At 40.7% G+C, this 16,937-nt stretch overlaps 1 protein-coding gene across 1 annotated transcript in view; it reads right to left on the minus strand.

Moving 5' to 3' along the window:
• SI (sucrase-isomaltase) overlaps window positions 1–16,937 on the minus strand; it is a 102,934-nt gene that overhangs the window by 62,216 nt on the left and 23,781 nt on the right. Inside the window, exons 12-21 of the mRNA XM_033150581.1 lie at window positions 14,158–14,271; window positions 13,562–13,646; window positions 12,150–12,267; window positions 8,015–8,186; window positions 7,316–7,432; window positions 7,053–7,207; window positions 5,091–5,175; window positions 2,548–2,604; window positions 1,621–1,745; window positions 812–900 (exon numbers count right to left, since the gene is read on the minus strand). Coding sequence (XP_033006472.1) covers window positions 812–900; window positions 1,621–1,745; window positions 2,548–2,604; window positions 5,091–5,175; window positions 7,053–7,207; window positions 7,316–7,432; window positions 8,015–8,186; window positions 12,150–12,267; window positions 13,562–13,646; window positions 14,158–14,271 — 1,117 coding nt within the window. The remainder of the gene's footprint in view (window positions 1–811; window positions 901–1,620; window positions 1,746–2,547; window positions 2,605–5,090; window positions 5,176–7,052; window positions 7,208–7,315; window positions 7,433–8,014; window positions 8,187–12,149; window positions 12,268–13,561; window positions 13,647–14,157; window positions 14,272–16,937) is intronic.

Consider the following 16,937-nt stretch of genomic DNA (forward strand, 5'->3'; position numbering starts at 1 on the left):
ATTTTAAATGAGACTGGGACAACTACAGAAACACTCCAGGCGAATCTAGCTGCCAGGTGATCCAACCAAATCTTAATCAACTTGGAGGGGGGATTGCCAACAATTTCACATGTAAATATAAAAGGGAGCATGTTTTCAAGTTATAAAAAAGAAGGGTTGTTAACTGAGTGAGAGAGCATCTGCTTTGCACTTAAGAAGGTTCCAGGTTCAATTCCCTGGCAAGTAGGGATAAGGATGCCCCCTTGTCTGAAATCCTGGAAAGTCAGTGTGGACAGCACTAGGCAAGACGGATCAATAGTCTGACTCTGTGTAAGGTAGGTTCTTTTGTTCCTCTGTCTGGAGAAGAAAGAGGCTGTTGAGAAGGGAGAAAGTAGAAGCCAACTCTTCCTATGCTATAAATATTGGCCATGGGCAGGATTCACCTAATGAGCCCCATCAGTCGCTGCACAACGACTTCTGCTTCTGCAACGTGGCTTTCTCCCCCTCTCTTCCCCCTGTGTACCTCCCAAAATTGGGGGATCAGGGGAACCCACACAACAGTACACAACGGGAGGATGGGAGGGATCATTCCATTTGACAAACTGCAATGCAAAAAAAAAAATAAAAAAAATACAAAGGGAACATTGTATCATAATGCAACATTGAAGTCCATCCCATTTCTTTGAAATACAAAGCATGTTCTAAAATAATGTTCCCAGAACTTCTAAGTTTCTCTGCCCACAGATAAGATGGAGAATTTGAAGAGGCCATCTGCATACATCTGGTTTTTATACAATTATCACCTCCATTATTCTTATATTAGTGGACTTACCTCTGGTTACTCCATCATCCCAGAATAATTCTCCAATTGCTTTCCCAGCATCATCCAAGGCAATTATAAGTCCCATAGGTTTTGAACGGCTATTAAAAAACAACAACACATGGCTATGTTTTATGGGGTTCACAAGAGTTCAAGGATGACAGCTTGACAAGTTGTCATTATTAGAATGTGGACATCATCACTGATCTACTGTCTACAATGTAATGAATGTGAATATGAACATTTCATTCATCGTCACAGACATGGATAACATCCTGGGTAAGAAGAAAACTTAATCCAGATGCTAAACCAAATAAGCACCCCCATTCATTATAGCTTTGTAGAGCCATTTATTTGTTCCACTCCCAGAGCAGAGCAGCTGAGAACATATGGGCTCATGACAAGGTTAGCTAATGTGAGAAGCTTTGGGTTGTAATGCTTAGCAAACTTAGGTGGAGCAAGGGACACTTCTTGTACAATCATTTTGCAAAAAACACGTATGTGTTTCCACATATGCCATCAAACGAGACAAATACAGAGATGTCCATTTCACCAAAATTTACCACCCTATCTCCTACCCAAATCATGGGTGCTTATTTCTGAGTAAATAGTAAGGCATTCCTCCTAGAATGAGACCTTAGTCGGCTGGCTACTGGGGCTCATTTCACATCCACAGAAGTAGAAATGGACCCCAATGAATTCTACTGTACTTATTCCTCAATAATATAAAAGAATAGCTTTCAGAAAACTCCACTCCATAGTCTACAATCATAGAAGTCATGGAAGATTAAATTAATGGCTCCCAACCTAGTCATCAGTACCTGTAAACAGTTGTGTTAGCTGGTTGCTGAGTAGGGAAGATGTAGCCTCCTCTGAGGTGAAGTCCTATTTTGTCTGCTGGGAGACTCAGCTGAACTGTTTGCTTCCTCAGAGGAAATATTACGCCCTAATATTTGAGAGAAATGGAGGACACAGTAGCTATTTACAATATTCCTAAGTTAGATACTTACAATATGCGCAACCTCTATCCAAAGTCTTATATCAAAACTTGCAATCTCCTTGTAGAATCTCAAGAAAGTATTTAAGAAAAATAATTTACTTACTAAAAGGTTATGGAAGCTGAATGCTGAAAACAACTGCTTAACGCCGTATTTCCCTATTCGTTACAAATGCTGGTCATCCAATTAAACAATTTTTAGAAGCCAAGGCACCAGAGCACCAAAACAGCACCAAGGGAATTTTATTTCCTCTTTCCCCCAGTGCACCCCCAAAATCTTATCTAGAGGGCCCCTATCCTTCTAGAGCTGATTTTGAGGGCTCACAAGGAGCTTCAAAGAAGAGACGTTTAAGTCCACTTGTGCAATTCTGTTGACCTAGCAGAACAGGAGTGTTGGGTGACACCATCAGGGTTTAGTTCAGGGGTCAGCAATTTTTTTCAGCAGGGAGCCGGTCCACTGTCCCTCAGACCTTGTTGGGGCTGGACTATTTTTTTTTGGGGGGGGGATGAACGAATTCCTATGCCCCACAAATAACCCAGAGGTGCATTTTAAATAAAAGCACACATTCTACTCATGTAAAAACATGCTGATTCCCAGACCGTCCACAGGCCGGATTTAGAAGGCGATTGGGCCAGATCCGGCCCCTGGGCATTAGTTTGCCTACCCATGGTTTAGTTTGAACCAGCACACATGGAGACTTATGCAGAACATTATTATTTTTCTAAAAGAAAAAACAAATTATATACTTACTGTCTCATAGTCATACCACACAGCATCAGGCATGTATGCAGTCACTATTTCTGCACCCTGAAATTAAATAAGCAAGAATTTCACTTGTCAAGTGAAGTCAAGGTGAAGGGATAACACAAAATTCATAGGTAACAGTAATTCCATAATAATAAAATTACAGAATAAAATTTATTTTAATATTTGCCATAAGGGAATTGAAGTTCATCAGAAAAGTCCCCTGTACAAGCCTCAGCAAAAATGCATAGGAGCTGTTGTCCCATTCCTTTCACTGTGGCTTGGGTAGCTGAGTATCCTACTAGATTTCATTCCGGTTACAGGAATTTTGAAACAGGTACATAATCAGTCGGAATTATTTTCATCCATATTACAAATAAAACACCAGTCAGCAAATGTCAGCACAGTAATGCAGGAAAAACAAGAAGACCAAACGAGACCATGTAAGTGGATCAAACCCGATAACCAGTCAGCACCTACTGCCAATTAAAGGAATGTTTGAGAAAGTTCAAATTTTAAAAGATAAATGCATTTTGGTTCATTTTTTTGCAGGTGTGGGGAAGCTTTGGTGCTCCAGATGTGGCTGAACCAAAACTCCCATCGTCTGTGCCCATTTGTCATGCTTGCTGGGACTGATTCAGCAACATTCAGAGGTTCTGCAAAGCTTACTTAGTTCTCATTTTAGAACCAATACATTTCTTCCTTATCCCTATGCCCAGATAAGTGCATATAGGATGGTACTGCCTGAAATAGTAGGGCTATATACTCAAGATTTGGCCAAAATGAAAACAGAATTGGGCTGATTCAGGCCCATTTGTGCCCTGTTCCGATTGGGCTGAAGCAATTACAAATCACTACCGTGTGGTCTGATTTGAGCAAATGTGTAGCACAAAACAGTGTCTCAGAAAACCAGAAAGTGTCCAAACTGTTGCAATTATTAATTACAGCACCATATAGGGAGCGCATTAGGGAGGGAAAAGTGGGGAGGACAGCTTGAATGATCTTACCCCACTCAACACTCTCCAATCACAGCGCTTGGGGAGAAGGTGGCGTGGTATTAAAACACAGAACTCTTCTTAAAAATAACTTCTCTTATAAAGTGTTAGGTGGCATTTGCTGAGCTTGAGTTTGTTTTCTATCCTTTCCCAATCCATCCCAGTCCAATCTTTATCGTTTTTAATAAAATGTTTGTTACCTTTGTTTTAGCATTCCACCCACTCCCATTTGGCTCTGTTTTATGTAATGTTTATTTATAGCTGTGTTCAACTTTCTATTCCTGTCTCTATTAGTATTTTGTTATGCATATGTATGTCTTCTGAGTATATTGTACACAGTCCAGTACATTATTACAGTATAGCTGTTTTCTGATTATTAATACTGTACTTCCAATTGCTAAACAGCCACCAGATAGCAAGCAATACAACAGCCTAATTGTGTGGTGAACAATTTTATTACTAATTATTATTAATATTATTACCATTATATCCAATTGCTAACCACAAACAAGAAGCAGCCAGCTTGTTTGATGTAGCCTAAGTGTGGTCACACAATTTCATTTTATCTGTTATTATTAACAGGTCAGCCAGCCAAATATTGTGGGCATATCAGCCAGCTTTATTAATGGTCTTATTATTCAGCATTAATACTATTATTATGACAATTATGGTTCTGATAATCACAGTGAACATTATTTATTTCAAATAATATTTTTATTTCCCCCTCACTCACTGCAATCTACCCCATATGACAAGGTTCGTTCCATGACTCCAGTGAATATGTTACTTTTTTCCATTTCTGACTATCCATCCCTCAAAACTCTTCTATACCTGTATTATTCCCCTCATACATATATTCTTGCTGCTGTGTGCTGCTGTCTGCCTGAGGCTGCCTGCCCATGCCTAGTATCTTAAGCATGGGGTGGGGGTTTGAATGCTCACTTTCTTTTTCTTTCTTTTAACTTTCTTTTTAAATAGCAAATTTTAAAGGTGGCTAGCTTCCAGGACGCGGGACGTGGGTGGTGCTGTGGTCTAAATGACTGAGCCTAGGGCTTGCCAATCAGAATGTCAGCACTTTGAATCCCCGCAATGTCGGGGTGAGCTCCCGTTGCTCAGTCCCAGTTCCTGCCAACCTAGCAGTTCGAAAGCACGTCAAAGTGCAAGTAGATAAATAGGTACTGCTCCAGCGGGAAGGTAAACGGCGTTTCCGTGCGATGTTCTGGTATCGCCAGAAGCGGCTTAGTCATGCTGGCCACATGACCCTGAAAAACTGTCTGCAGACAAACGCCGGCTCCCTCGGCCTGTAAAGCAAGATGAGCGCCGCAACCCCAGAGCCGTTTGCGACTGGACTTAACTGTCAGGGGTCCTTTACCTTTACCTTTACCTTTAACAGGGTGGTTGCTAAGATGCCAAAGCTCAGTAACATTTGTGTGGAGTGCTTCCTCGGCCTATAGAGTGAGATAAGTGCCGCAACCCCAGAGTCATCCACGACTGGACCTAACGTTCAGAGGTCCCTTTACCTTTTAGCTTGCAGGATACTAAAATTAGACATACCGCATCCAGGACTGGAGTAATAAGAAGACCAGGCCCCCACAGGAACTGCCTGTCAATAGCCCAGGTGGCTGGATCTGCATAGAATCTAAGTGAAGAAGACAATGCTAATATTATGTTTGTTGAAAGAAGACTTATTGGGTTACACTTCACAGTTTAGTGGCATCTGAATGGGCTTCCATGCTGCCTTCTCCCCACCCTGTTCCTTCTTTCCATTATCATTGCGTGCATCAGATTGTGAACCTGTGAATCTGCACAGCTCTTAGGGAATTCCAGGCACTTTTACAATTAACAACTTAATTCTGAAATCTGTGGCAAAACAATGGCAAAACCTCAAACTTGGAAGCTTGGAATATATTGGCATATTTTTGAATTCCACCGATGACAAGAAACACACTTGTGTACTTCACATGTTTTAATATGACACCATCATAATGGAATACAGGCAGTTTTATCAGATGAAGGCATCTCAGGATTTGGAAGTGCCACTTGCAATTATATACATGTAAAATGCATACCTTTAATTCCCCCCCCCACACACACACACAACTTGTCCAAAAAATATGCCTACTGTTCACCCACAAATCTCAGGGGGAAATGTATGGGTTTCCTGGCCAGTCACCAATATATTTATTTTTAAATAATAATAATAATAATAATAATAATAATAATAATAATAATTTATTTATTTATTTATACCCCGCCCATCTGGCTGGGCTTCCCCAGCCACTCTGGGCGGATTCCAACAAAATATTAAAATGCAATAATCCATCAAACATTAAAAGCTTCCCTAAACATATTCCCTAAATATGAACCATTTTCCATTGTATGTCCCACTGCAACTTATTATTAAAAATAAAAGATACCAATCCATATACTAATGGGTCACTCAGGTCACTCTTTGCATTAATCCCTCTTCACTCAAACCCACTGGTGGCATGCAGAGTTCCCAAAACAAGTCTCCAAAGTCTCTCATATTCATTTAAGTGGGCTTAACTGCACTATACATTGTTCTGTGGGCACAGATAGGCTCCTTCTATTTGAAGTAGAAATGTATCCAAAGCTGCATGAATGCACATCAGCACATATGGAAATTCTTTCTGGGAGACCTTAGTGTGAAACCCAAAATATTTTAAACTGAAAACATGCAACATTGCAATCAACCTCACCAGATTATTTTATTTCAACATAGAAGAGAGGCTTGTTAGTGCTCCCTCCACTGTCCAGCTTGACTTCATATTGCTTAGATTCATTTATAAAAAAGTTATTGTAACCCCCAATTTAATTTTTTTTTTTTAAAAAAATCTATATGGTTTACAATAACTATACATATACAGTAAATCTTCTTCGTGTGCCTCCTCCTTGAGAGGTCAAGAGGGTGACAACACGAGAACAGGGGCTTTTCTGTAGTGGCTCCCCGTCTGTAGAACGCTCTCCCCAGAGAAGTACGCCTGCCGCCTTCACTATACACCTTTAGGCACAAGGCGAAACCGTTCCTTTTTAATCAGGCCTTTGCCTGACTTGATCTACATCCTAAACCCTTTTTTAAATGCTGGCTGTTTTGGGGAGGGGTGTATTGGGTTGTTGTTTTTGTTTTGATTTTATGTAATTGATATTTTATGCGAACTACCCTGAGACCTTCGGGTATAGGGCAGTATAGAAATAAATGAAATTAACAACAACAACAACAGTTCTCTTCTCTTTGTACCGAGACTTCTAAAGAATTTAACATTGTGAATAATCTTTAACATTAAAATTCTTGGAGCCTACCGAATGAAAATAAACAAATATGACTAAGTTAGGTCCACTAATTTCAATAGGTCTACTTTAGTTGAATACCACCCTATTAAAATAGAATAATGGAAATGCATCTTATTTTATTCTGGATCATAAAAAAGGAGGAACATCGAAGGTCGCTCCCCTTCACAAATGATATTTTCTTCAGAGGGAAAACAATGGACTTACTCATGCTGAACAGGTCTTGAAACTGTATCTCCCTGGGAATGTGCTCTGTAAAAGAGGGTATAGAGATACGGTAGCAAGGTGTAGCGTATGTTCAGGTAGTGTTTGGTTGTGTTCACCAAAAGAGAGTCCTTCCCCCAAAATGCAGGGTCTTTATGCTGAAAGTGAATGTTACAATTGTTATTGACACAAAGAAGGAGAATTTAAGTCACTAAAAAGTGGATCTGTTTTTTTTTTTTTTTTTTTTTTTTTTTAAGGAGACCTACACTGGGTGTTTCTTCATTGTGACTCCGAGAAAATGGGTAAAATGCCCCAAGTTGATACCACCGCCGGCAGAGTTCTTCGTCAACCTCATAAACGAACCCACAGATATCTGCTCCAATCTGAAAGTTATGTGCACGTAAGAAAAGCACTGAAACATGGTATGACTTCAGCATTAGATCTACATGCCTAGGTATATATTCCTAACTTTGTACTAAGGTAAGCAGGGATCTTGAAATCCTCATTTTTTACTTAGCTCACTGTTTCATTCCATTTATTTAATGCATTTATAAACCTGCAGAAGAAAGGATCAGCAGATGAGAACCATTTGGGGGGGGGGGGACTTACCTTACCTAAGGACCAAAGTCAAAACACTTGTAAGGTGTTCAGACTGAAGACTATTATGATTTATTGAATTGTTTGCATATATTTTTGAGCTGCTTGGTAATACAAATTTATCCAAAATTGCATTTCAGAAATGAAGATATATTCTATCAATATTGCTAGTGAATTATTTGAAAGATATCGTCCCTGAATCATACCTGGAAGCTACAATGAATATGTTAATTGCAGTGAAAATAGTAAATGATGCTAAGAAGCGGGGGGGGGGGAGGACAAGGAAGAAGAAGAAGAAGAAGAAGAAGAAGAAGAAGAAGAAGAAGAAGAAGAAGAAGAAGGAAGGAAGGAGAGTTAAAGTATCTTACATAAGGGTATCCAAAGAGACCAAATTCCAAAATTCCTTGTATGGACCATTTAATATCATTCCATGTAGCAAAATTATCTCCCAGCCAATGTCCTGTGAGTTTTCCAGATCCAGCAAAAGTAGATCGTGAAAGAAGGAAGCTTCTCTGATTGGGGAAAACTTTCTGGAGAGCACTGAAAACAAAACAAATTTGTAACGTTAGAGCAGAAGGTGGATTTCTGTTAACTTGAAAGGACTGTGTTCTGGGTCATGTCTCTCAGATCATATGCTACTTCCCTGATGCCTTCAAAAATATTGCCATCCCAATCAGTTCTAGGACAAAACTGTGCAATCAGAGAATGTTATCGTGCCCCCTGTCACTTATCCATGAGACTTTTACCAGTTACAGGGATGGGCCTGAAGATATAGTCCATAAGACCAGTGCAGCTGATGGTGGAGGGTGCCAACACCAGCTTCTTATGGCGGTTCAGTCTGCATGTTTCTCCCCTGGGACAGAGAACAAGCCGTGAGCCTTAAGTCGGCTACAACAGGCTAACCCTCTGTGGAGTTTCATCTTACAAGTTCTTTGTGAGGCAAAACTATAGGGACAGGGCATTGTAGCATGGTCAGTTTACCAACGATGGACCAGTGGAAAAGGAAAATATGGGACATAATGCTAATGAAGAAAATTATGTGCTGCAAAAACCATAAGGAGACAGAAGGATATGATCTAAAGAGGTGTTCAGACTAAAGTGCACACCATTTATCACATGCAGGAATCGATGTAAAACCAAGTGGTGTTTACTTTATGCGTATATTTAGTATGGTATAGCTAGATGTATTTTTCTTCTTTATTTTTTATTATTTTTAAAGGATATTATCTGTGGCATTCTGAGGAATGTAGAAAAGCAAACATGGTCAGGGTTGATAGGAATTACAGTCCAAAAACAGCTGGAGACCCAAGCTTGGGAAACCCTGTGGTAAAATATAGATCTTGGCTTCATTCATTTAAACATCTAATCCGTAGCATTCCCTTTAAATGCCAGATTCCCCCTGCCTTGGTGTGGATATGCATACTGCCAAGGGCAACAGCTAGAAGACATAGTCTTCTGCTACCCATCGTGCTTGGGCAACCCCTTAGAGTACTCTGAACATCACCATCAGTCATATGTACAGGCTTAAGGCTCAATACTTACAACACCTTATAGAAATGACACCAAAGAAGGATGTTCTTCTCATTATAGGGGATTGGAATGCTAAAGTAGGAAGTCAAGAGATAAAAGGAACAACTGGCAAGTTTGGCCTTGGAGATCAAAATGAAGCAGGGCAAAGGCTAATAGAGTTCTGTCAAGAGAACAAGCTGGTCATCACAAACACTCTTTTCCAACAACACAAGAGACGACTCTACACATGGACATCACCAGATGGGCAACATCGAAATCAGATTGATTATATTCTCTGCAGCCAAAGATGGAGAAGCTCTATACACTCAGCAAAAACAAGACCTGGAGCTGACTGTGGCTCAGATCATCAGCTTCTTATAGCAAAATTCCAGCTTAAACTGAAGAAAGTAGGAAAAACCACTGGGCCAGTAAGATTCAATCTAAATCAAATTCCTTATGAATACACAGTTGAAGTGAAGAACAGGTTCAAGAATTTAGATTTGGTGGATAGAGTACCTGAAGAACTGTGGATGGAGGCTCGTAACATTATACAGGAGACAGCAACGAAAACTATCCCAATGAAAAAGAAATGCAAGAAAGCAAAGTGGCTGACCAATGAGGCCTTACAAATAGCGGGGGAGAGAAGACAAGCAAAATGCGAAGGAGATTGTGAAAGATACAGGAAATTGAATGCAGATTTCCAAAGAATAGCAAGGAGAGACAAGAGGGCCTTTCTAAACGAGCAATGCAAAGAAATAGAGGAAAATAACAGAATGGGAAAAACCAGAGATTTATTCAAGAAAATTGGAGATATGAAAGGAACATTTCGTACAAAGATTACCACAATTAAGGACAAAAGTGGAAAGGACCTAACAGAAGCAGAAGACATCAAGAAGAGGTGGCAAGAATACACAGAGGAATTATACCAGAAAGATATGGAGGTCTCATACACCCCAGGAAATGTGGTTGCTGACCTTGAGCCAGACATCCTGGAGAGTGAAGTCAAATGGGCCTTAGAAAGCCTTGCTAACAACAAGGCCAGTGGAAGTGATGATATTCCAGCTGAACTATTTAAAATTTTAAAAGAGGATGCTGTTAAGGTGCTGCACTCAATATGCCAGCAAGTTTGGAAAACTCAGCAGTGGCCAGAGGATTGGAGAAGATCAGTCTACATCCCAATCCCAAAGAAGGGCAGTGCCAAAGAATGCTCCAACTACCGCACAATTGCACTCATTTCACACGCTAGCAAGGTTATGCTTAAAATTCTACAAGGCAGGCTTAAGCAGTATGTGGACCGAGAACTCCCAGAAGTGCAAGCTGGATTTCGAAGGGGCAGAGGAACCAGAGACCAAATTGCAAACATGCGCTGGATTATGGAGAAAGCCAGAGAGTTCCAGAAAAACATCTACTTCTGCTTCATTGATTATGCAAAAGCATTTGACTGTGTCGACCACAGCAAACTATGGCAAGTTCTTAAAGAAATGGGAGTGCCGGATCACCTCATTTGCCTCCTGAGAAATCTCTATGTGGGACAAGAAGCTACAGTTAGAACTGGATATGGAACAACTGATTGGTTCAAAATTGGGAAAGGAGTACGACAAGGCTGTATATTGTCTCCCTGCTTATTTAACTTATATGCAGAATACATCATGCGAAAGGCTGGACTGGATGAATCCCCAACTGGAATTAAGATTGCCGGAAAAAATATCAACAACCTCAGATATGCTGATGATACTACCTTGATGGCAGAAAGTGAGGAAGAATTGAAGAACCTTTTAATGAGGGTGAAAGAAGAGAGCGCAAAATATGGTCTGAAGCTCAACATCAAAAAAACTAAGATCATGGCCACTGGTCCCATCACCTCCTGGCAAATAGAAGGGGAAGAAATGGAGGCAGTGAGAGATTTCACTTTCTTGGGTTCCATGATCACTGCAGATGGTGACAGCAGTCACGAAATCAGAAGACGCCTGCTTCTTGGGAGAAAAGCAATGACAAACCTAGACAGCATCTTAAAAAGCAAAGACATCACCTTGCCGACAAAAGTCCGTATAGTTAAAGCTATGGTTTTCCCAGTAGTAATGTACGGAAGTGAGAGCTGGACCATAAAGAAGGCTGATCGCCGTAGAATTGATGCTTTTGAATTATGGTGCTGGAGGAGACTCTTGAGAGTCCCGTGGACTGCAAGAAGATCAAACCTATCCATTCTCAAAGAAATCAGCCCTGAGTACTCACTAGAAGGACAGATCCTGAAGTTGAGGCTCCAGTACTTTGGCCACCTCATGAGAAGAGAAGAATCCCTAGAAAAGACCCTGATGTTGGGAAAGATGGAGGGCACAAGGAGAAGGGGACGACAGAGGATGAGATGGTTGGACAGTGTTCTTGAAGCTACTAACATGAGTTTGGCCAAACTGCGAGAGGCAGTGAAGGATAGGCGTGCCTGGCGTGCTCTGGTCCATGGGGTCACGAAGAGTCGGACACGACTGAACGACTGAACAACAACAACAGGGGTCCTGTGCTGCATCCCTTCAGGGAAGTAAGGCATAAGGGATTTATTTGTGTAAGCCTTCCTTCATATGCCAAGGGGCTCACCAAGTTATCCCACTTCTCACTTTTTCTTCTAACCTATACCAAAGCTTCCAGCTATGATCTAACAATGTGGCAGCAAACTATGGCTGTACCACCCTGTGACGGGTTTGACTGCTCCAGACTTTGCAGGGTGGAGGAGAAAGCCAGTGTACAGTGGATGGGGGATGCTGATCTAACTGAGCTTTGATTACCAATATAAATCAGAACATTTCATTAAAGCCCCACCCCAAGATTTGAGCTATGGCTCTACTTTGCAATGTAGGATATGATCCTTTTTTTTCAACTTACTCAACATTTCATCAATAATTCTGCATTCTTCCCAATCAAAGCCCATTACTTGCAAAATACAAAACCCCTTTTTGCAAACCACCACAAGCGAGCTAAAGAAGAAAACGGTGGGTTCCTTACTTATCAGTAGCTGTAGTCATGAAATATCCATAGAGGCTGTGGACATCATAGTGTTTGCCTGCAACCTGCACTGCATCCATGCAAAGTGTCTTTGAGTACATGACTTGATCAAGAATCTCTGTAGAACAAAGGCAGAGGAAGTTACATTGAAGTAAATATTTCAGGAAATAAGATTTAGTGGTGCATCATATTTATGGAACTCGCTGCATTCAAAAAAGTCACAAGCATGTGCACTTCGGATATGCCACACTCGATTCAATGAGGGTAATGTATACTGGCTATTTTATTGTTTTATGGAAAGGGTTTGCTTTGGAGCCTAAAACCCACCATTAGTTTTGCCCCTCCCTAGATCTCCTAGCAATCAACGAACCACAAAATAACCCACCCATTAGCTTCTAGCTAGATTAAAATACATGTATAATAGCAGAATGAATGCTAGCATGCTGAGGCCCAGTTTACTCCCTCTTGTTCCATGTGCAAGATCATTAGATTATAAACAATCTAAAGATTTGAAAGCGTTTTCAAAGCCATTGCTTTTCAATAGAATTAGCTGCCATATAAGTTTTGGGGAGGTGGGACAGATTTCATGGAATTTGATTAACAGAGAAGATGCAGGAGAAAAAGCTAACACAAGGACCCACAAAAAGGGGAGGGAGTCAAAGGGGATTTACAGATATTGTCTTATTTGTTTTCTCTATGATTGTAAATTTGAAAACCCAAATAAGCCTATTGAAAAGAAAGAGAGAGAATGCTCACTGACTGTTGGGGGGGGGGGCAGGGAACAGTGCATGAATGGAATGGGTGATTTTAGAAGCGGCCATGGCTAGCTTCCTGAAAATGGAGCACTCCATACAACATCATTTTGTTGCCAGTTCTGCTTCTTATTTTTCATTCCTAAAACACCTGATCTGTTAGATCAATACTGATACTGTATTAGCAACATGATAACAGTCCATCAGCACCGTCCCCTAAACTTCAAGTAAGATCTGGAATAGTGCATCTTCTACTGGCCGGGTGGCAAGGGTGATTCCAAGCCCAAGAGATAGTGTTGCCATATTTCAAAAAGTTTTATTCCTGACACCCACAAACTTTTTTTAGGAAGATCCCCAAATTCCCCCGATGCCATTTTTTACACCCCCAAACCAGGACATGTCAGGAATTTTCCTGACATATGGCAAGCCTACCAAGAACAGTCACCTGACTGATCTGGACTTTTACTTTATTTGTTTCTTTCACTTTCTTTCACTTTTTCTGTTTATTTTATTTTACTTTCTTGTGTATCTTTTATGTTATTTCAGTGATATATTTAAGTCTCTTTTCTTCCTCAAACATCGATTACCCAAATCAGCAAAAAGTCAACTTATCCTGGGACAAACCAGCTTTTGTATTAGGGTTTTCATGCAAGAACTTACTTGGAGTAAAAGGAGGGTAATTCAAGCTGTTCACTTGGCAGCCATTTTTTGATCCCTTGACAAAATTGGATATTTCATTCATGTCCTAGGAGGATATATTTGCAGAAATGCATGAGTATATGGTGTCTATTAAATCAGCATCTTTATTTATCTGGTTTTTTTAAACAGGAGTGAGGAATGTGTGGCCATGTAGCTGTGGCAGGACTGCAAATCGAAACACCCCCAGCCAGCATGACCAATGGTTAGGGAAGAGAGGAGGTGTGGTCCAAAAACATCAGAGAGACAAAGAAATCTTAAAACAGCAAGAGGGCAATTTTACTGAACATTTTCTTCTTCTTTTGTGACACCTGCCATTTTCTCCACCTTGCCTTTAAATAAAGCTATGGTTGGGATAAAAATGACAGCAGGCCTGCCAACACAGAATTTCTTCTGGAAAGAAAATAAAACTTAATGTGCCGGCGCCCCTCCATGTGGGGAGCAAGTTGGCGCCCCTGATATACAGTGAAGAATTTTGAGAGGCTATCTTTACTGAGTAGTAGATGGGATTCCTTCTCAAAACATTAATATCCAAATTATGCTCATTGTACAGTACTTACAATCCACAGTCCATCATAGGGGAGCTGATTGTGAAAATCACTGCACTCTTTAGTCCACCATTCATCAGCAGCAGGATTGGAAAAATCAGGGAAAACTGTTAATCCTGGCCATACCTGCAGATAAGAAATGGCATACAACAGTAAACAGCTATATTTGAAATGGATTTGGAGCTTTGGGCAAATAATTCACAAGGAACATTTCTGCAATTTAAAATACATGGTGTCTCCAGCCTATCACTCTTGGCAAGAAGGCTCTACACACAAGCCAGAACTTAAGGTTTGAGCAACTGAAGTGTATGAAAGGGCTCTGTCACCCTAGCATAACAGATCCAATTTTTAAAAAAGAATCAGACTTGTTGAACTTTGCAAAGCTTTAAAGATGTGGATGAATGAATGACTAAAGGGAAGACAAGCACCTCACAAGGAAACCAGGGTGAATGTGTATGGTCATTTAATTGTCCCACAAACAAATGAGAACAAATGCTCTATACAAACTAGAGATAACCTAACACTGGATAAGCTTTGTGCAAGCAAATCAGCATGAACCCTCAAAAAATAGGTCTTCTGTAGTGGCCCATAAACTGGAACCATGTAGATGGGTGTAAAATCTTAAGAGCAAAACAAATGAAGTCTTTCATCTTTCAGATGAGGAGTAACTGAATAAAGGGCAATCCTTTTCTGATGCTTACATGTGAGAACCATTGCTTATCAACCCATGGTGCAGGATGTTGCAAGGGACATACCCTTTCTGCTTAAAAAAACACACACCCCAGAATGACCTCAAAAATCATTAGTGTGTAGGGAAAGGGGTTGAAGGTGTGTGTTCTTTCACCAATTTTTATTCATTTCCCCCATTTCCTAAAAGACAGCTCCAAAAGGACCTTCACTCAAAGGTCACATGTGTCCCATACATTTAAGGAATACTGAAAGCACTTGGCTTTCTCCCAAATAATCCTGGGAACTGTGGTTTGCTAAGATTTCTGGGAATTGTAGCTTTGTGAGGGGTAAACTACTGGTCCCATGATTCTTTGGGAGAAGCCATGTTCTTTATATGTGCTTTAGAGCTATGGTGTGGATGTGACCATATATAGACTCCTTTTATTTGCTTATTGATAATGTTACTAGCAGCATCCTTGTACTCTATGAATTCTAAGAAACAAAACAAATAGAATCAGTGTTGGTTGTTTTGAAAGGTTCCGTCCACCATCTTGATTCAACATAGCATCTAATTGTATCCATACATAGAGGACAACCTGTTCCTTGATGTCTGGAACTGTTACTCAAAATTTGGTTACATTATCAGAAGAGTGTCCAAATGCATAGTAAGCAAACAACTTTCCAAAATATATAGCAGATGTGTATCTTGCTTTAATCTGCAAAGAATAATATTCCCCATGAAAGCTAAAAAATAATAATAATAATGCAGGCAGTGGAAATGTTGGTAACATTATAGAATGAAAGGGACTTGAATACATATGTAGTGTGACTATCTGAAAAATAAACCCTTTGGGGAAAAATATATTAAGTGTAGTCAGGGAAAGGACACATTATAGATTAAACTGACAGTCTAGATACTATTTTAGTGAGCAAAGCCATAGGTCTACAAAGAAAGAATAGAAACATCTCAGACATTTACTTGAGCTTAGCCCTCCAAATGATCCCTGAAGTGTTTGACTTATACCAAATTTGACTGTAACCAAAGCACTTTTATTTAGGTAAGTAAATATAGATCTCGTATACCACCTGAATCAGATTTGAAATTGGTGTTTTATATATATTATGATGTTTTTATTGCTAATCGCTTCAGGACATTTCACAGGAAGCAATGCATAAATGAAATGAAATACAGTGGAACCTCGGTTTTCAAACGGAATCCGTTCTGGAGGATCATTTGATTTCTGAAACATTCGAAAACCAAGGCAAATTCAATTGAGAAAATTGAAAAACACGCAGCGGAAGCTGTTCGACTTCCAAGGTGTGTTTGAAAATGGAAGCATTTACTTCGGCATTCGGGTTCCAAAATGTTCATCAATGGAGACGAACAAGAACCGAGCTTCCACTGTACAGCATATTAAAGTACATCGCTACATCAGAATAATTCACGTCAGAGTTATTTACACCAGACTTTTCTTTCCTAAAATAATAACCTATGACAATGGGTTTCATCAGACCAGTGTAAGGGCCACTTTCACTTTTTATCTCATTTCCTAGACAGAATAGTTGGTCTACATTTGTTGTGCTTTTGCAGGATGGGACCCATGCTGTCCCAGAGGCTCATGGTTCTCCTCCTTTTCCTCCTGCTTGCTGAAGTGTTAGGTCCGCTCCACTTAACTCTGGGGCAGGGTTGCGGTTGGCTGCATGGCTGCCCACTCTCCTGGGGGGGTGGGGGATGTTGTCCTGCGTTGCCTGGAGGACTCTGGCCACATCATCGGCAGCCGGCCAATCGGCTGGCCAGGGGCATGGCCGGGACCAATTTAAATGAGGGCGCAAGCCAGGGGACTTCCTCTTGGCTCGCTTCCCAGCCATCGCCTGCCCCTCCAAGCTTAAAGGTATTCCGTTAAAGGAATCTGGGGGTATGGATCTTGTCCAAAGCCTGGGACGGGGCTAGGGCCATGCCATGACCCCTTCGGGAACCCAGGGGGAGCTCAAGGTGGTTCACATCGACAGGGCTCCCCTTACCGGTGGTTTACCCTTACCAGACTTCCTGCACAGTGGGCAGGAGTCAGATATAGTCTGGTCTATCCAATGCCTAAGCCAACTAACACTCACATTCTGTTACC

This window comes from Lacerta agilis, chromosome 5 (assembly GCF_009819535.1).
Source record: "Lacerta agilis isolate rLacAgi1 chromosome 5, rLacAgi1.pri, whole genome shotgun sequence".
NCBI classification, from domain to species: domain Eukaryota; kingdom Metazoa; phylum Chordata; class Lepidosauria; order Squamata; family Lacertidae; genus Lacerta; species Lacerta agilis.